The 22,097-nt window shown below is 38.6% G+C and overlaps 1 protein-coding gene across 2 annotated transcripts in view; it reads left to right on the plus strand.

The window, feature by feature from the left end:
- Positions 1 to 4,505: 4,505 nt before the first annotated feature.
- LOC131064423 (uncharacterized) overlaps positions 4,506 to 22,097 on the plus strand; it is a 90,702-nt gene continuing 73,110 nt past the window's right edge. For both annotated transcript variants that reach the window (XM_057998560.2, XM_057998561.2), the window contains exons 1-2: positions 4,506 to 4,662; positions 7,644 to 7,896. In XM_057998560.2, the coding sequence (XP_057854543.2) occupies positions 7,703 to 7,896 (194 nt within the window). In that variant the 5' untranslated portion in view covers positions 4,506 to 4,662; positions 7,644 to 7,702. The remainder of the gene's footprint in view (positions 4,663 to 7,643; positions 7,897 to 22,097) is intronic.

Consider the following 22,097-nt stretch of genomic DNA (forward strand, 5'->3'; position numbering starts at 1 on the left):
TAAAATTTATTGTTAAAATGATATTTTATTAGAATGTAATATTATATCATTGCAATATTTATTATATTATATATATATATTAGAATATTAAAATTAAATAATATAATAATACAATATATTATATGAAAATATATTTAATCAATTTTCAGCCTTGTAAAATACAATTGAAAATTTATTTAATATTTCTTGTTACAATAATTTTTGGTAAATATTTTTTTGTTATTATAATAATTTAGTTATATGAATATAACGTTTACAACTAATAATATTAAATAAAATATTTAAAAATAAAATAAAATCATAAAATCATAAACTATCATTAATATTTCATATTAATAATGATAAACTAGCAATTGCACTTTGGTGTGCAATGGGTACGCCGAAAATGTATAGAAGGTCAATTAGGAAGAAAAATGGTGTATTTTGCATACTATTCAGTGTGTAAGTTCAATTGGTAGGCCATTCAAAAATTGATGTTTTTGGTGCAACCAAGTTCTCAATCAAGAAGTGATAGATTCAAATGAACTATGCATCTAGTTATAGGGATCAAAATATGACTTTAAAAACTCTATATTAGGAAGATAACTAGATTCCATTACAAACAAGATCATGTTATGTTTGCAATAGGTGGAGAGGGAGATAGATATATGAATAGGTAGAGAGAGAGAGAGAGAGAGAGAGAGAGAGAGAGAGAGAGAACTGGAAGGATATATAGAGAGAGTAGGGGAGATGGATTAAATAAAAGAAAGATAGAGATAATGAGATACAAAGGGAGAGGAAAGATGGGAAGATAGAGAGGGAGAGGAAAGATGGGAAGATAGAGCTAGAGGGAGCAAAAGAGAGATAGAGGAGGTAATAGAGAGAGAAAAGAGAGGGGGGAGAGATAGAAATAGAGATAGGGAGGGAGAAAAAGGAGTGTGTGTGAAAGTGTGAGAGATATTGAGATAGAGATGAGAAGGAGTAACAAGAAGTGTGTGAGCAAGATTTAGAGATATAGATATAGAAAGAGGAAGTAACACAAAGAGGAGAAAGGGAGAGATCTAGATGGGGGGGAGAGATCTAGATAGGGGAGAGAGAGAGAGAGAGAGAGAGAGAGAGAGAGAGAGAGAGAGAGAGAGAGAGAGAGAGAGGAATGAACAGATAAATTAAATGTATTATATAAATTAAAATAAAATGTAAAATATAGTTGTTATACAATAAATTAAAATTTTAATAAGATTAATATTTGTAAATTAAATTAATTCTAATAACTTTTAACTATTATTTGTAATTTCATAAAAAGATAAATAATTAAAAATGAATTTCAAAATCAAATATAAAATAAAAATAAAAATAGAATAAACTAAACGCAAAGTCAAAATATATGTTAATCCAAATATCAATAAAAATTTAAATTTAATTTTTTTAATAATAAATAGTAAATATTTTAAATTGGAAAATAATTGAATAAAAAAATAAAACTAATTTTTAAATTTATTATAACTAAAATATTAATAAAATATGTATCTAAAAAATGTAACTAATAGATTACGAACAACCTTAACATTAATTGAATCACAATCCAAATCCTAACTTTTAGATTTATCACATCTTGAATGATGCATTATGTAGTTAGTTAGGGTATGTTGTCACATTAATTAGATTAGATCTTTGGATATTGTATTGTGTCTAATATCTTAACTATAATTTTGGTTTTTTCTTTTTTAATTTGTTCTTGTGCACCTTGTGCAAGAATTAAACCATAATAGAGTATTATAAGGGTAATGGTTAAGATTATTATAAATTTGAAATTAATAATAAATATTTCAAGTACTTTTAAGTACAATTCTATTTCTATGTGGGATTAAGTATTATTGTCTAAAATTATTAATCAAATCACTACTATATTTTTTAAGCTTTAGAATTATAATAAATTGTAATTTTTAAAATTAATAAACATTTATTATCTCATACAATTAAATTAAATTAAATTTTTATTTTAAAATAAAAAAACAATGAGTAATTATAATTTTAGAATAAAAATCTAGATTTAAAACTAACTTTGAGATCTAATTTATTCCTTTTTACATGCAAAACATTTCATATTAGAATTTTTAAATGATTAGTAAATTGAATAAAATTAAATACCAAATAGATATATATTTTTTGATCGGTAATAATTATATTTTATTAGTTAAGACTAAAAGGTACATCTGCATCAAAATTTTCAAAAACAAACCGCTTCCCCAAACCACCCACAAAAACCATCCAAACCTCCCATCTAAAACCATAGTTTCCAAAATAGTATACCGCTCAAACCCTACCCCACCCCCACATCATCAAGAGTAGAAGTTCACAATTACATCATGCCAATAAAAAATCTAGCCGAATTGTTCAAATTGTTTATAACAGAAAACAAAAATTCAAGTTTTTGAAATAAAATGCTATCTAAACAAAACGAGGTGCCCAAAATTACCTTGGTCCGGAGAATTCCTCATCTCTCTTTCTTCACAGTTGCTCCATCCGAGGCATGTGAGTCTCCAGTTGTCCTTTCTGCACCTTCAGTCACTAGCCCATGCGAATTCCATCCTTCTGTCATGCTACCAAACCCACCACCCAAACCACCCACTACACCCTGCCTTGCCAATTTTGCCGATAGCTTTCTCACAATTGGCCTCCTGCATCTCATCTCTTCCACCATCCTCACCTCCCCACCCTCCTGATGAATTACATCTTCGATTTCCATTATCTGGACGTAGACCACCAACCCTTCCCAACCTTGTCTCGCGTCATCCCTAAAATGGACTCGAGCTTCCTCGTGACAACGAAGGAATTGGATTCAAAAGTGCCTCGCTTGCAAATCCACATTTTCCTCTAGGATTCCGTTAGAGAGATTGAATCCCTAACCCAACACGACCCATTCTAGCAAGGACTCCATATTTAATAGATACTCCTGTGGAATGATCTTCTTTAGAACTTTTCTCACATCCGCGCATGAGTAGCCCAACTCCAATCCCCAAGCCACGATGAGAGAGTAAATGTCCGCTTTGCTTCTGTATTTGTGGCCAATAACCACCACCTCCTCACCCAGGACCAACTAAATTGCCTTAAAAAACAATGGGTCTTTTGCAAGAAACATCTTCTCGAGCTTTTTCAGTGGGATGGGTCCTCGAAAAGTTGGCATTAGCTTGTAGGACTATAAAGTAAAATTTGCTTCCATTTTGGTGTTCACAGGAAAAAAATTTGCAGAAGAAATTTCTGATGAGGTATGTCAAAACTAGTTATCTTCACCAACTTACATACTATTCTCATTAAATGCACGAGAATACCAAAAATAGAATTAAAAGTAACACACTCCACCATCGCTGCCATTTCAGAAAGCATTCCACAATAAATGCGCATTGACATGTGACCTTACTCATATGAAATGCCGACCGACAGACATGAAATTTGAAATTGCAGGCGTACCAACTTGGCAGGAAACCTTAACTCCATCTCACTATGTCTTCTTTACAATCGTGCCACCTCACTTCCCCTATCGCGAGTTCACACGTTTCATTTGAAAGGCCGCTGACAATGACATTTCCTCCTCTTTTCACATGAGAGATACAAAAGTCTTGGAAAGATTTAAGCTTTTCACTAATAATGTGTATGTATTTATTCAACTTCCAACACGGTGTATTGCTTTTGATCAAAGCATTGACTACAATTTGGGAGTCACCCTCCACATGTACCTTCATTACCGTCATGTTTACTGCCAGATCAGCTGCAAGTAAAGCCGCTTGAGCCTCCACCTCATTATTGGTTCCATATTGAAGCCTTCTTACATCTGTGAAGAGGATCTTCCCTTCATCATCACAAACCATACATCTTGCACCTGAAGTCCCTGGATTACCTTTTGAGGCCCCATCAAAATTTATTTTCACCCACCCCTTCTCCAGTTTTGACCATTTCACCATCTCCCCATCAAGGGAAGCACACAAAGGATTAACCCTGGGGAACCCATGAATGAGTAAATACCAAATAGATATTTATTAACTAAAAAATAATCTATTTTATTTTAAAAATCACTTTTTACAAGGAAATCAACTTAAAATAAAAGAGAATTTATGTATCATTATAGAAAAACATTGTCTTTTATCAAATGAGTTGTAAGATTTAATATATTCTTCAAGTTTAAATAAATTTTTGTGATATTTTTGTTGCTTTTCCATCTAACGGTTATAAACGTTTCAAATGTCTTGCACGTCCTCTAAGATGATATGAATCATGGATCATCTTGTTGTGCTTGCAAAGCTGACATAAGAAACGCTTTCGACATAATTACACATATTGTCAAATAATAAATACATTAATAATTATATTTATTTTAATTATTATAATTAATTAATCACTATAAAATATTAATATTAATGTGATAATTAAATTATATTTTATACTACATACTTATTATATTTATTATAAATTATGGAAACAATCAACTATGCTAATCAATACTTATTTTTAATAGTTAAGATTACATGGCACTTGTTTTTTTAAATATAACATTTACTCCGATCTCCCAGTCTCTGAGTAATCCGAGTCTGCAAAAGTTCTTAAAAAGTCTCAACTACTTTAAATTTGTGGTCTGTCATTGAAAATGAAGGCAATTCGCAACATTTCAAATATCAAAATCAATCAGAGGTTTACATTCTTTTTCTTACCAGTAAATCTGCGTGCATTTTATTTTAAATCGTAAATTTTTTTTTTCTTTTCACAAATTTTAATTGCACGTCACGTAGTTTTCTTTTCACAATATTTGTAGCCGATATAAATATCTGTTTCTTAACTCCTGCAAACATTGAACACTGAACACTAGTCCATAGTTTTTAGTTTTTAGTTTTTACGTCGTAAATTCAAACTTAAAATCTTTAATCCTAAATCTCAAATTCTGATTTAAATTCTAAACTCCATTTTCTAGTCATAAACCCTAAACCCTAGGTTCTATTCTTGAACTCCTTACCTTCAAATCTTAAACGAAACTTAGCTTTAATCTTAAACCCTTATCCGGTAAACTTCCGGTACAGGCATGAAGACCATGTCCCTATCTCCTTAGTTACCTCTTTCCGGTATAGACATAACGACTTATTAATACCTTATTCATTTATTCATGTACAATGGTTTGAATGGCGCCCCTGCCTATGTAACGGTACCTGCTAGATGACAATGCCTAAACCCTAACTTATTTTAAACCTAAACACTAACTTATATTTCAAGCCGACGTGCAATCTGCCCGTTTAATTTCTTTGCAAAGCATCTGATGAGATATGAAAGCAAAATACTGAGTTACGGGGGTAATTGGACAAGCCTGTAATTAGCTAATTGCCATTTGAATTATTTTGAACATTTTGGTTAAATTACAATTCACTTGAACATTCTGGTTAAAGTATGTGATGAGATATCAAGTCTAATTGAGGAGTTGACAGGACAATTTAATCACTTCAAAATTTGACAATCCAATTCACTTGACTGCTATGGAATTTTTTTTAATATTGAACAAAGCAAATTTACAAAGAATATAAGCTACTGGTAGGTAGCTGAAGAGAAATAAAATACAATTCTCAAAGGAAACCAAATTCACAAAACTGAACAAACAAAGTTCTTTCATTATTAGTGAAAATAGTAACAACACTTTACTAATAGATTTTTCCATGGCAAACATGTTTATATCAATTGAAATACACAAGATTGAAATAAAACATGTTCTTGATAAAAGAAACTGAGCAAAAACTTTAGAGTACAAAATTTGAAAAAAACGACATATATCAAGCAAATATATAAAACTTAAAAGTATGTAGACGTAACTTCTTTCAAATAGAATATTTGGGTTGAAATCAGTTAAAATTAAAAAGAGAGGGGGTCAAAAACAATTCACAGTGATCTTGGAGAATCTGGCATTTTGATTGTGACATATTCCATCTTCACCACAATCTTCAGGACTTTCCAAAGAACGCATGACATTCCACAAAGCTCTAACTCCTTGCCTTATACGCTGCACAACACTGACATTTCATCCCTGTTCTGTGCAGCCGTTTCGTAGCAGTTCCAAAAAAGAAAAAACAGAGAAAATGAACCAACAGAATGCAAGGGGTTGCATTTGTTGGTTCATTTCTTGTTACTGCTATGATGTACCTACATTTTCCACATTCGCATATTAATTGAACATGATTGTTATTTAAGGTATTTAAGAATAAACAACTCTATTCAATGAATGAAGGCATCATACATCTGACATTTGCATAATTTATCTTGCAACTTCAGTTCTAGCATTGTGTCTCATTGTTCTTTATTCTTGTCGATAATCCTTATTTGATATTCGAACTCTCTCATGTTTTAATTTGCTTCTTTTCATAGCACATTTGAATCTGTTAAGAGTATATTGTTCTCCAGGTATATGATTAGTCTGTTATTGCCTTTGATCACACACACTCTAAAGACAAATGATCTATTATTTGGAGCCTCTTATACTGTGCTTGCTTATACCGTGCTTGAAGGGATCTTATAGTGTGATAGTTTCTTTCGAGGAACTGTCTTGAAAAAGTTTATGGCGTTATTGCCTTTGATCACACTCTCTAAAGAGTAAAGACAAATGATCTATTATTGGAGTCTCTTATACTGTGCTTGAAGGGATTTCATAGGACGATAGTTTCTTTCAGGGAACTTTCTTGAAATTTTTTATCGCATTATCGAGTGTGAACCCTATGTGCACATAAGCTAAAATGGCTTTTGGGAGGATTGCCTAACCTTACCTAGGGCATCCAACGTAGACATATCCATATGGAGTGACCATTACACAGTCATCATTATGGCCTTTGATCGTTTTGTGCACAAATAATTGGAAGGTTGTTGCCTGTCTCACAAGGAAGATGCTAGTTCAACAATGTCTTTGTACGTTTCGCTTTACATTAAGAAGCTTCTGATTACATGAGCTGCCTCTAAGGAGGTAATTGTCACCCCCCTCCTGAGATTTTAATTCTAACTACCTGAGTATCTTGTTTAGTTTGTATTTTTTGTTTGATGTTGTGAATCTGTACATATATATTTGGCTTTCATTAAATTTTTCTTGTGAATATAAAATTCAACCATTTTGGCATGATGTAACTTGGAATTATCTTCAAACCCCTATGTTTGAATATATTGTAGGTAGCTCTTCAGTGTGTTTTCATGAAGAGTTTATTGTATATGTGCTTCTTTGATAGTTTTACAACTTCTAGATATGTTAGATAATCAATAGGTTAATGCTTATTAGGTAATCTGAGATTTGTCTGTGATTACAACCATAAAAAGTTTTTACGTGTTCGCTTTGAAGCTATTGCTTTGATTTCCTCCCTGGCTGGAATTACTATGGTTTGAAGCTTGAACAGAGGACAAATCCTGTGTGGCCCATATATTGTGGGAGATATATAAACCCAAATCCATTTATGTGTTAATTTTTCCTCATAACATTTGTTAAGTTTTTTATTAAATGACTTGATGTCGCAAAATACAGCAAATATGTTCAATAATCAACCTTTTGACTTGCTGATTTGTATGTATATATTTAAATCAAAGATTCTTAATGGACTTAATAGGAAATTTAAAAGTTTAATTTTCTCACTTATCACGTTGATGACTTATTTGTGTAGAACTATTACAAGTAGAATGCAATTTGGAGAACATAAATGAAAATGCTATGTAAGAGAAGATGATGAGAATGGCGAAACTTCGAAATATCAGTTTGCAGGATGCAGCACACATTTTGTTCCCGAGAAGGATGACATTTTGTCAAGTTAGATGTTTCAGTTCAAAGCTTGAAGATGCTGCTCGAGAAGACAAGCTTGATTTCGTTACAGCTTCCAAAATATTGTTTTCATCTCCATCAAAGCCAAAAACATTTGGGTAGGTCTTTGTGTTTTATCAGGAGACTTACTGTGACATTTTCCATCTGTCTGTATCTCTTTGTAAATTTTTTTCTTGTTGTCTACTAGTTAGGAATTACATGTCCACTCTGGTAGAAGATAAACAGCATGCATCTCCTTTTGGAGGAGTATAATGAATATGATTTATTGGTTTGCAGGAGGAGTATTCTGTCTCTGTTTAATCTCATGAATCTTTAAAATGTTTCTTTGATTCAATCTGCTGATTTTTTGTATGTGCAAACTATGTCATACATCTTTTCATCTAGGAGCATATTAAACAATCTAGCATACATATCCTTCAGTTATCCTTAATATGTGATACATTTACTCTAAGTAGCTGGTTTAGGTTTTTGGGTTTGGCAATTTTTTTTGGTTGGGTTGGTTTTGGGTTCATTTTTAAAAAAAGATAAAAAAAATCACAAATATATATACGTATTTGCAGCATAAGAGCAGGAATTTAGTTTATTGCTCATTATTTAAATAATAAAATTATAATATTACATAATATACTTATTTAATAAATAAAATAAATATATAAGTTTATAAAATTATTATTTTTGTCTAAGGGGTTGACTTAGTTGGTTAAAGCATTGGGTTCTTATTCTGGAGATTAAAGTTCAAATTCCCAAAGGGATATGTGTAATGTGGAATTCTAAGTTGTGACTCTTGGTCTTCAACTGTTGGCTCCTAGTGTGGTTCTAATCTAAGTTGCCAATTCGGGTACAGGTGCGTGTACAAGATACAAAATCAGATACATAGGTACAACAATTTTTTTTCCTTTAGGTATGGGTACAAATCTCTCTCTCTACACACACACATACATACACATTTATATTATATATCAATGAATTTATGAAAAAGCTTTAAAATTGATAAACTCTAACATTAATACTCTAAATTAATATATGATTGTTCTGGAGAGATTGAGGCATTAGCCCTGAGACTGTTGTTCATCCACCAGCAGTTCTAGTTCCAGATCAAGAAAGAGTGTCGAGAGCACCCTATCCAATAATTGATAAACTATTCAGGAACTCTAAATAAGATTTATATATCATTGGACTGCACGGGAATGAGCTTGGAGACACTCGATGCACGAGAATGAGACATGTGGGGGAGAATTTGCAAAAAAAATCAGTTTTATGAGAGCCGGTGCGGCCGAACCAGCAGCATACCTAGGTGCGAACTCGGACTGTACCCAATTCTGACTTGTACCCAAACTTGATTCCAGCTTCCGGTACACGAATCCAATATTTGAGGTTCTAATGGTGGATTTCTAAGTTTTTATGTTTCTGGTGTGTTTACTCAAAAGGAGCTTGTATTGGTCTCATGTTGATGCTTGTATGTGAAGAACATTTGTAAATGAAGTGCAATATAAAAAAATTCTTCTTCTTGTTTTTGAATAAAAACTTAAAACTATAATTTAAATTATGTGATGCTAAAGGCAAAATAAATAATTAATTTGTTCATGTAATGTAATGTCCCCTATTGGGACTTAACTCAATTTGCCCTAGAATTCCCAATAGGGTTTGGGCAAAATAAATAATTAATTTGTTCATGTAATGTAATGTCCCCTACTAGGAGTATGCCTGATTTCCATAATTAAACATACTTCATCATAATTATCATGCCAAAAATCAAATTTTTAAAACTAGAGAACCATTAGTATTCATAATACAATTGATAATTACCATAGTTACCAGGAGACCCGTCTCCTACCCCTGGAGACCTGTACCAGTACCGGAGACACATCTCCAGTAACTTCTTGACTCATAAGGTGCTTTTGGTTGTTGTCTCCGAAGTCTCCTGACCAAAAATTGATGTCTCCTCCTAGAAAACTTAGGGCAAAATGCAGTAAAAAGGCAAAAATTATAAAGCAAACAAATAAGATAAGCTTGCAGCAAAGCAAAGTTGTCGGGAAATGACTGCGAAGACAAAAATCTATGCAAAGTTATAGTGATCAGATCTATCGACAGTGTAGACTTTTGAGAGGACTGATTTCTTATCATTGTAATAGTCTAAAGAGATGTGCCTTCAAGCCTGTTTCGACACTGAGGGATTGGGTGCCTCCTCTTAAAGACTCTAGGAACATCCTTCTTGATTCTGGGGTTTATAAAGTGTTATGTTCTTGTGGCACACCTTACATAGGTGAGACAGGCCGCTCTTTCATCACAAGAATCAAAGAGCACTGTGCTGATATTAGACATGAACAGATTTCCAAATTGGCCTTAGCTGAACATGCCTCAGCTATGAAGCACCATATCTGTTTGGAAAGCACCCAAATTTTGTTCAAAGAAGATAATTTTTTCAAACGCAAGCTCAAAGAGGCCATTGCGATCAATACCCATGCTTCTAATCTCAACTGCGATGAAGGGTGGAGTCTCAGTTTGGCTTGGCAACCCTTGCTCTCCAACCTTAGATCCAGCCATCACCTTTATTCTTGATGTTCCTCTCCCTCTGGCTTCTCTCTCCCGTTGGCTTCTCTCTTCCTCCTTCGTGTGCTCCTCTTGACCCTCTTGCTTCCTCTCCCCTCCCTACCCCCCTTTTTGTTGTCTTTCCTGCCCCCTCCTTTTATTCCTCTGCTTCCCCTCTCTCGTTTTTTTTTCCCTTGACCATGATTTGGTGCTCTCTTGGTTATCTTCTTTTTTTACCTTTTCCTTCCTTTCTTGGTTATCTCTTTTTATGTGCTCTTCCTTTTTATTTTCATTTATTTTCATTTTTCCCTTTTAATCTCTTTTTGTCTGATTTTCATTTACTCTCTTCTTAGTTTTTGATTTATGTTTATATTTATTCTATTTGGATTTTTCTTTTAGTTTTAATTTGTTCATACATACATACATACATACATACATGCATGTATGTGTATGTATATATATGTGTGTGTGCGTGTGTATGTGTGTGTATGTGTGTGTATGTATATATATGAGAATATATATACATACATTTAGTTTTATTTATGTATCTTATTTCATTGGGTTTAAGTCTTTTCCTTCAACTTCTTGTTTTGTGAGTCGCTTGAATTTCTTCTCTAATTTTGTTTCATATATATATATATATTTGTGTCATCTTATTTTAATTTTTTGACTTCTTTTGTCTTTGTTTTATCATTAGTCTTTTCCTTCTTTTTCTTGACTTGTTTGAGTCTCTTTTTAGTTTTTGTTGTTTATTTTTTATCATTTTATCTTATGTCATCCATGTCTCCTTGTTCATCATGCCTCCTCCCTATCTTTTTAGTCAACCTGGTCTGCTTCTTGTCCATCTTTCTATTCTGATTGCTCTCTATCATCCTGATGATGGATCATAGAGTGTAATCCGAAACGTTGATGCAAAAAAATTCACACAATCGAATCCAGAAGCATTGATCTTAACATATGGATTGTGGAAACTTAATGACTCTTATTAGATGCCTTTACTATTTAGCCGACAATATTGCGTATTCTCAACATCTATATTACCTTACTTTCACTAAACAATTTAGATTGGCTATGGTATCAGCAATTTAAGCAATTTTAATTTCAATTCTAAAATTTATGTTCAATTTTACCACTGTTCTTGTTTTCAAAGTTCTTTGTCATGATATTTGTTGGAAATTATTAAATTATCTTTAAAAAAAATGGCATCTCCAAGTACCCTAGTCTCCTATTTTTGAAAATTAGTCGTACTAGTACCGATACTAGTCTCCGAAGTCTCCAAGTACCCCCGTCTCCTGGTAACCTTGATAATTACTATATTTAAGCTCCCAATCCTTGCTTCTTTCCTACTCATCAACCTTAATGGAGGATGGGGAATTACTATGTTAGGGCACTAGAAAACCATTCTCCACAAATAGGCCCAAGGGTTTTAGGAACACCTGTCCATACTACCTTTTGGTCCCCTTAAGGGTTTCAGGAACACCCGTCCATGCCATCTCTTGGGGCTCACCCACTTCGTGAGATATTAATATTGCCTTTCCCTAACAAAACCAACCTATTCTCATGAGGGGCAATAGAGAATGATTAAGGATTAGGTCATTAATATGCTAATCTCTTATGTATTATGAATGTATATGTAAATAAATAAAATTAAGCATAATTGTCATATAAATCTGATTTCCCTATTATTAACAAATATAAATCTTATTGGCATTATTTAGTTATTATTTAGTTATATGTATATATAAGAATAAATGAAACAGCTTATATTTTAGGCCATATATCTGCCCTTTATTCCTAATAGAATTCAAATACAACACTACTGTAAATAAGCATTCAGTTCATAAGTGAGATACAACATACCAACTTGCTGTTACAACATTGTTTTCCAGTAATATAATATGATCTGCTCCTTCGATGATCCTTGAATGGATGATGTGTTGTATATAAATATCTCCTCAATGGGATGGAAGGTTATGTCTTTCCCATCGGTCAGCTTCCTTCCAAGGGTGGTGACCCTTAGTATAGCGTGTCTGCCTTTTTACTAAACCGTTGAATGTTAATAACTTAATAAACCCATTTCCCTAAACTTGTGTTTCTTCACTAATGACCTGCAGTTGTAAACTAATGAGGTTGCGGTCTTAGCCCCCGTAGAGATTGCCGCTTCACTAAGATTGAGATTGCAACATTGAATAGTAATAAAATCGTTGTCTTTGATAATAATTAGATATGCCTTGGTCAATGATCACAGTGTGTATAGCAATCCATGGAAATCGCTTTGTTCCTTGATGGCTTTCAAAAGAATAATATTACGAATGCTTAAGTCCTTATTTGTCGACCTTCATCCTTAGAATAAAATCGCAAGTCTCATAAATGAGACGATTTTCTGATTGTAAGACCATTTCATGCAACTGGGTCACTGTTAGATTGGGGGCATGACATGTAATGCCCCTCCTCCTAGGGCTCCACGTGGGATTTTGCCAAAAAAAATACAATTCCAACTCAAGTCTAAAGAACATAATTCAATATATATGTATAGTAAATTCAAATTCATTATTAAGCAATTTCCTTTGATAGTCATATTAGGAATTCGTGTGGAATGTATGCAAACTATAGTCTCAAGGGGAGATTCCCTTGTATTGATAGAGCATGGGTAGGGCTTAGTCCATCCATTGTGGGTTGGCATACTTGAGGGGAAACCTCTAGCCCAAGGGCACTCATTCGCCCCTTGGCCCATGATATCCATTGCAGGTTGGCGTACTTGGAGAATCCCCCAAGCCCAAGGGCACTCATTCACCCCTTGGCCCATGATATCCATTGCGGGTTGGCGTACTTGGAGAATCCCCCAAGCCCAAGGGCACTCATTCACCCCTTGGCGCACGGCATATGGCAGGGTCATAAGCTGACTCCATCCCTCAAGCCACCTTGGAGATATCACACTCTCCTTGATCAAGCCTAGGAGCACTCATTCGCCTCCTAACGCGCGAGTGTTGCATGTCGAAGTGGCATGCCTGATAAGTTGCATGAGGATTGCCTCCCTCAACAAGCCTGGGAGCACTCATTAGCCTCCCAGCCCATGAGCCTACGACTCGGGGTGGCATGCTTGCTGCATGGTAGAACAACTCTCTCACCGCTCGTGACTCAAAAGGGCTGAAAATACCTTCATATTTGCAATTCATTCCATTTGGATTCCAAATAGACTATTTCAAGGAGACTATATTTAGTTTACAATTTTACAGTTATAAATTTCACATAATATAATCATCCTAAATTATTTATTCATGCACCACAATATACATCTTTTATATTATACACCTACATGCAGTAATTAATTATTCTAATTTAAAGCTAGAATAATAGATATATTCTATTAATCTTTTAAATTCTTTTACTTTACTTTATTTACTTATTTCTTTATGCTGATCTCTTTATCTGCTGTTTCTGTCTTAATTCAAAAGCAGACTTGCTTTCTTTGATGTCTTATCCCAATGAATAGATCCACCTTTTATATTCCCATGAAGGGATGAAGAGTCACAGCTTTTATTAGAATAGTAACTCTTCACAATGGATACATCTTCTCATAAGTGAAACGTCCATTCTTAATACTAATCGCTGCTCTTCAAAACCAATTGATGCTTCCTTGTTTGGTAAAACATATGCCCTTTGGAGGAATCGCTGCCCTTAATCTATCATCAATGTTGTGTTTCCTTGCTGAGGCTTAAAGGCAGTAATTTTTAAATGTTGCAATCTGAGTCTCTAGGTGGGGGCATGATAGGTCAATATTTCCCGTTCTTTCCCTATTCACCAAAAAATTGTAATGCATGCCATAACTGTATGATTGAGTGAGTGGGTGGAGTGCCATGGGGACAGAGAAAGAATTCCATTTGTTGTTATTGTTTCAGGACACAGTGTTGATGACCACACTACAACCACACTGAAAGAAGAGATAAGTGTGAATTGTTACTTGTTCTGGATGGTCTCCAGCTCTTCATTCGCCTCTTCCTCCCAATCACCTGTCATATGGAATGGATATTTTCCGGTGCTGATCTATTCATTGGACAGATGCAGTGATGAGCATGGAGCTGTAATGGTGCCAATGGCCAGAAAAAAAGGGCACTTTTTTTCGCTTTTCTCTCCTGCTTCTATCTCTTAGTGACTCCATCACCATAGATGTCTTCAACCGTTCGACGATATTCTGATGGAAAACTTTAAAAACACCAAAATGAAAAATGCTGCTGGTTCTGTCTGGGTTTGTCTTGGTTCTTCTGGTACAAACTCACAATCATCTGCATGTGCCCTGATGAAATTTCGTTGCAAATCAGCACTGAATCTAGACCAAGTATAAACTGGACCCAAAGCTTCAGTAACCATAAGTTTTACTTGATAATAAGAGGAATCGAATTACACTATTTATTTTGCATTTGAGTTTGTCAACATGTGTTGGGGTACAAGAGTGATTGATTCTAAGTGGGCCATGTCACCCTGTTGTGAAGACTGTAGCAGAGCAGCCATTCATCAGATTAAACAAAATCAAGGAGAAGGTTAAGTTGATAACCATGAATTAGGGAACCATTGACTGCATGAACTACAGTATGACAGTGCCAGATTACTGTAAGGCCATGCAGTGGTACTTTTGAAGCAATAATTGTCAAGGGAATCTAAAAATCTGAAAAATGAACTGGAATTAACTTTAGATACCAATTCAATGGTGCTTCCAATGCAATGTTTAGGAGCTGAAAGCATGGCTAAATGTAGCTATATGGACATAAGAAATCTCCGTGACATTATTAATGATCAGGGAAAGTGCATCCAAAGTGAGTTTCAGAGTTGTCCAATGAACCATGGGGATGCATCCACCTGCCCTAAAATCCCTGTGTTTCCAAGATAGGGATGTTTCAGGGATGCGGGGGGAGTGTGCCCCTGCCGTCGGGACGTTGCTGAGACTTTGGGGATGACGGGGATGGCTGGATGTCTTGGGGACTTCCAGGAGGCCCTTGGCCATCTCGGGGATGCCTGGAGCCTCCCCTAGCCCGTAGTGAGAAACTCCAACCCTAAACAAAAATTGGTGAAAAAATTGTGAAACTGACATTTGTAATGAAGGTTTGTGAGGTTTTGGAGGCCTTATTTGTGCTTCTTGGTGGGGGTTCCACCCCTCGACCCCACCCTGTATCGTGATAGGGACTGCGTCAAGGGTGCTGCCCCTGGACCCCGCATGGGGTGTTGCCCCTCAACCTCATTAGGAGCTCTGCCCCCAGACCCTCACACGGGGTGTTGCCCCTTGACCCCAAACCGCCACCCATCATTCTTATTGTTAATGCAATCATTGTCATGCTTTTATGTTTATTAGTTTAAACTTCACTTAGTATGCCAAAGTTTCATTTGTAATTCTTATACTTATTCTTGGTTTGCTCCCAAAGTTCCAAAACTCTGCCCACCATTGTTAATATTCAAATTTCAATGCAATCATTTTCATGTTTATAATGTTTATTAGTGTAAACTTTACATAGTGTAGCAAAGTTTCATTTACAGTTCTTATACTTATTCCTTGTAACATCTTTTATAACTATTTTTTAAAGTACTATATGTATTTGTGCCGCCTCCCTACCATCCCCTTGCCGTCCCTAAACTTAGGCCCCCTTGTCCTTGAAACCTGTCCTCTTGTCCCCTTGTCCACCCTTCAGGAAACTCCGTGGAACTATGGAGTTGGCCAACAAAGCTTTATTTAGTAGATGGAAGATTCTTTCTATTCAACTTACTGTCAAACTCACATCTACAAGGAATAAAATGTGTACTTGTAATTATGTGAATGTTAGCAAAATATAATATCGTGCCCCTAAACCAGATTGCGACCACTATTAATAGAAAACTGAGGGATTAATAACATGGAGGGCCGACTAGGATAAATATTAATAATTCCTAATCAGTGAATTCCCAAAAAGGAGCTGACTCAAAGTAAAGATGAATAAAAGCAGACTGATCTGTATTATGGTCGTCCTGTTTGAACTAATTATATATATATATATATATATATATATATATATATATAAAACACCAAAGGCCACTTTGTTTGCCTCATTGGGTAAACAGAAAGAGTACCAAAGTAATGCAGAAATGAACAATGCAAGTACAAGATAAATACGAGAATAAGCTTTCCATTAATGACTTAGAATGCACCCAATGTCCATAGTATTATCTGTCGTAAACATCACATCTTTCAATATCTGCAGGTAGTACAATATATAACAGCCGAAGGGGTGCGACACAACCGTCGCGACTCCAACTACCTACCCATTGGCTAACTAACTACTAACAAATAACATTACTCCCAAAACATAAGATATACATATTTCTCGACATCATCATCCCCCCCAAAAAAGTTGTCTTCGTCGACTAACAAAAAAAATGGAGACAATGCAACCCATACAAAATATACATCCAAGACAAAACTAAGGAGGGGGCTGAGGAAGCGTCCTTGAAGTAGAAGGCTGAGATGCCGGTGTCTGGGCCGCCAAGCGGGCGCGAAGCTCATAAACCTGCTGAGTACGTGCAGTCACATCACGCTCTGCACCATAAACCAACACTTTCTCCAAAGCTGTCTTCACCATATGCACGGCTTCCAGTAAATCCTTCTCTTTCGTATCCGCTATCTCCATCATACAGACCAATCGAGCCTGCAATAGGCTCCTATTGGCAGTGACTGCATCCAACTCCCGCTGCACGAGGCTCCTCACACTTTGCTCCGCCGAAAGGCGAGTCTTCACCTCAGCCTTCTCTGCTCGGGCCATCTCAAGCTGCGCCAACAACTGGGCCCTCTCTGCTGCCCATGAGGCCTGTTGACTGGCCACATCCCTCTTCAACTCGACTCGAGCAGCCTCGCGGACCGCAGACTCATGCTGCGTACACCTTAATGCATAGTAGGCGTCTCGGTGGACCTGCTCAATCTCTCGGACGACTACCATCACCCGACTCTCCACAATGGGCTCACGCACAATCTAAGCTTGCAGCATCTCATCTGTCTGAGTAGTCGGCCATCCCGGAGACTTAAAGCATGTAGCAAAGGTTGTGGGGCAGCCCACCCACATAAACTGTAGGACCCTCTCTAACTCCACCACAACCTGCTGTAATGCTCGCATTTGGGCTGTGGCCACCACTCGCCTACCCCTTGTCACCATGTCAACTAAATAGGCCTCAATGTCCTCCCCCTCCTGCTCTGAAGGCCGTGACCGTGATGGAAGTGGCATCTGTGTAAGAGAGCCAAGGGGTAACTCAAAAGTCTCTGTCGGAACCAATACTGCCGCATCCTGCTAGTATGAAGGTACCTCCTCCGCCACTAGAGGTGTGGTATCCCTCGGCTCTTGGATGGCATAGAGGACCTCTCTAGCCTCGTTCCCAACGGTTGGTACATGCGCCTCACTAGATGAATCGTCCAAGTCTACTACCTTAGCTGGAGTTGTTCGACAAGGTGAGAATGCAACAGCTTCCATGGGTGGTACCACTGTCATCTGAAATCGCTGAGTCAGCCAGCTCTCTATAGCCACTACCGACGGGTTTGTACTTGGGATCCCCGGGACTCTCTGCATCTCTACGACCGGAGTGTGTGTCGCCATAGCCATTGGCTCCAACAAGGAGGCAGAAACAGTCACCACTGCCTCAGGTCCAACAACATCCAACTGCACCTGAGGCTTCGTATCAACCACCTCCCTCAGTCCCTGCTCCTCATCCACCACTACTCGATGCGGCGACCCATCTGTACACGACTTCGCCATGTCTTCGGTAAGTGCCTTCGTGGTTGGGGCCGGTCCCGAAGGTGGTGCTCGACCCTGCGGAGGTGATGCTACCTGCTGCTGGATGGGGCCAAGTGCAACTGGCGTGCGGCTCTACCCAAATGTTGGAATAAAGGTGCCTCCCACTCCAGATGACATCACAGGTGTGCCCATCGGTAGCAAGGGTGGGGCAAAAAGGACCCTCTCCTCCGTTGCCCTGCTGCTATCATCCTCCTCATCCTCTGTACTACTGGAAGTCTCCTTCCCACTATCAGGTTCCCCCGAGGCCGTATCTACCATCCGTTTTCGCTTCGCGGAAGAGTGCCCAATGTCAAGGTGTCTCCAATACATGATAGGAGGCTCACCTGTTGCCAATGGTCCCTGCGGGTGTACCTCCAACTCTGCCTCCGACACTGCTTCCCGCGTGGCCTCCAAGAACAGTCCTATGGCGTAATGGGGCATATAAAACGTGCGATGTTGCATCGTCAAGAACTCACACATTCTCTCTGCTAGCAACGCAACCCAATCGTACACAATGCCATTCATAAGCTCGTTCATGAGCATAATTTGAGGGATGGCGATGTCCGATGCCCTACCAGATCCCGTCAACCTGCTCTTAATGACATCCATTATGCACCGCCAATGGCCCTCTGCAACAAAGGTCTTGCGTATTCCTCGTCCCTTCGTGGCATTAGCCACGCTGTCCAGCTCCGTTGTCGTCAAGTTTTTGGATACTAATTTAATCCAATATTCTTTCTCCTCACGTTCATCTTCTTAGCCTTCAACTCGATTTTCCTACCTTGTTTGCTTGGGATGGCAAACACTCTGGTAAAGTCCATAGCTTTGAAGGATATGGCGACATCCCTCCCGAGATACTCAAAAGTACTCGTCCGTGTGTGTCTGTCAAAGGTGTCCACCATGAACTGTAGGGCACCCTCATACTCTCGGATAGGAAACATGGGCATTCGGATAGCCCACTCCACTCTTGCCTTACGAAGGTTCTGCTTCACCAAATCATCGTCAGGTGTGTCCTGCCACCATTTCCAGCATTCAGACCTGTTCAGTCCCTCGAAGGTGATATTCTGAGGAGTCAATGTATTATTTTCACTTGCCGCAGGTTGTGGTGTTTTTTGCTTTTTCTTCTGACTTGCGCTGGCATCCATTGTGTTGCTTGCAACACGCACGCCTGACGACAGGACCCTGGTATTTTTATTCATCTGGCTGCCACTAGAGGAAGCCTGCAACTGCTTTTTTCAACTCCGTTTCCTAGCCAACTCCATTAATTTCTCGTGTAACTGATTTCTGGTTATAGCCATACGGTCATGAAACACCTGCGTAACCAGCTTAACTACCTTCTGGATGGCTGTGTATGCTTTGCGTGTGCCTGCCTTGTGCTTGTGTGGGCGCTGCGTTGTTGGGCGGAGTGCGTGTGTGGTGGGTTGGGCTGGGGTTGCGTTTTTATGCGGGCTGCGTGTTTGTGCGGTGAGTTTATAACCCGCGGCGCCTTTATGCTTTGCGGCGGCGGTATCCACCGCACGGTGGTCCACCGTCGGTGTTGCCACCGCATGGTGGTTTCACCGTTGGTGGTCCCACCATTCAGTGTTGCCACTGTAGGTGGTCCCATTGTACGGTGATTCCACCGTGGTTTTTTTTTTTTTATAGTTTTTGGTGTCATACGGTTCGTACGATTTTTAAAAAAAAATCTCCAAACAACTTGATTGGAGGGTCCAGGGTCCCTCTGTTCATGGTAAACCTTCAATTTGGACCCGTTCACGGCTTCAGTCACTTGGCGGCCGTCCAATGTCCCCAGTCGAACCGATCCATTTGCTGCGACTTCGCGAACTTTGTAAGGTCCTAGCCACCTCACTTTAAATTTTCCAGGTTTAATTTCATTTCGCCCATTATATTCAACATGAGTTGTCCTGGGGTGAACTTCATTCGCTTTAGATGCTTATCGTGCCACAACTTCCTCCTCTGCTACGTTGTCTCGGTTGCCCACTGAGCCATCATCCGCTTCTCATCAAGTTTATTCAGAGCATAAAGTTGCTCCCTCAGGCTCTCCATATCGCCGAGTCTATTTTCTATTGCAATACGAAGACTCGGTACCATGAATTCGGCGGGCACCACTGCTTCCTACCCATACATAAGTTGGAAAGGCGTTTGTCCCGTAGTCACTTTGTACATCGTGCGGTAAGCCCACAACACAGAGGGTAACTTCTCTTCCCGATCTTCCCCTTTGACCCCGCATGACTTATAAATGACTCCTACAAGGATCTTGTTCATGGCCTCCGCCTACCCGTTGGCTCGAGGGTAGTAAGGACTTGACAGAGAATGGAAGATCTTAAATTTTGTCTTGAGCAACTTAATAACATGGTTGACAAAATGGCCACCTCGGTCACTCGTCAGTTGCATGGGGATACCATAACGAGTAATGATTTGCTCATAAATAAATCTGGCCGTACTCATCACCAAGTTATCGGGTAGGGCCTGTGCTTCCACCCACTTAGTCAAATATTCCGTGGCTGCCACGATGTATCTGCACCGCCTAGCACGGCTGACTTTGAGTGGTCTGACAAAGTCCAACCCCCATCGTTCAAATAATTCCTGTGCGTGCGAGGGGTTGAGCGGCATAAAGTCCCGCTTCAATGGTTTCCCAGTGCTTTGGCACGTGTCGCAACCAACAACCCATTCGCGGGCATCATTATATAGCATGGGCCACCACAAGTCTGCGAGTAGCACCTTCCGTGCAGTAGTGTCTGGTCCCATGTGTCCCCCTGCCGGCCCTTCGTGCGCCTCTCGGAGAACTCCTAGCACCTCCTCCTCCATCACACATCTTTTGAGTATCTGATTTGGCCCCATCTTATATAACAGTTCATTAATCAGTTGGAATGTTCGACTTTGTAAAACCAGTTTCCTTCGTTCTCCTGGTAGCATGCCTGACGGGAAGACTGAAGTAGAAAGATACTCCCCGATGGTTGTGTACCATGGTGGCAATGCAGCAATTTGGAATAAGTGGGCATTTGGAAAATCATCGTTCACCCCTTCCGGTGGTTCTCCTGACTTTATGCGTGATAATTGGTCCGCTATCACATGGCTTTTCCCAGGCCACACAATAATGGTGAACGTAAACTCTTGCAGCAAGAGTAGCCATTGACTAATCCTTCCTTGAATTATCGGCTTGTTGACCAAGTACATGAGGGCTTGATGGTCTACGTAGAATGTGAACGGTGTCGCCAATAGGTAGTGTCTGAATTTTTGCACCGCATAGATCATCCCCAATGCCTCCCGTTCTGTTGCGCTATAATTTTTCTCCGCTTTGGATAACAGTCTACTGGCAAAATAGACGGGATGATCCAACCCGTGATCTCCCACTTGGGCCAGTGTGGCACCGATCGCAAAGTTTGAAGCGTCCACATGGACATGGAACTCCCTGTCCCAGTTGGGGTAAGCGAGGATGGGGGCAGCTACCAGCCTCGTCTTCAATTCCTCAAATGCTTCACTCTTCGGGCCCCCCCAGGTGTATGGCTCACCCTTGCGAGTAAGCTTGTCCAAGGGGTGGGATATTTGTGCAAAGTTTTTTATGAACCTCCTATAGTAGCCGATATGGCCTAGGAAGGACTTTACCCCAGTGACATCCGTAGGAGGCTCCATCTCCACGATCACCCGTATTTTGTTTGGGTCCGTCTTCAGAACTGCTTTGCATACAATGTGCCCAAGCAATTTGTCTTGTGGCACCATAAATTGACATTTTTTTGGATTAAGGGCTAGCCTTGCCCTTCGACATCTCTCCATGCACTCTCTGAGGGCTACCAAATGCGTATCTTGCCCGCTATAGATGAACCAGTCGTCGAGAAAGGCTTTAAAATTCCTTACCGACATCTTGTCAAATATGTGTAGTATAATTCGCTGGAATGTTGCAGGTGCATTGCATAGGCCGAATGGCATCCGGTTGTATGCATAGACACCATCTTTGACCACGAAGGTGGTCTTCAGTTTATCTTCCTTGGCGA

This window comes from Cryptomeria japonica, chromosome 5 (genome assembly GCF_030272615.1).
Source record: "Cryptomeria japonica chromosome 5, Sugi_1.0, whole genome shotgun sequence".
Classification (NCBI taxonomy): domain Eukaryota; kingdom Viridiplantae; phylum Streptophyta; class Pinopsida; order Cupressales; family Cupressaceae; genus Cryptomeria; species Cryptomeria japonica.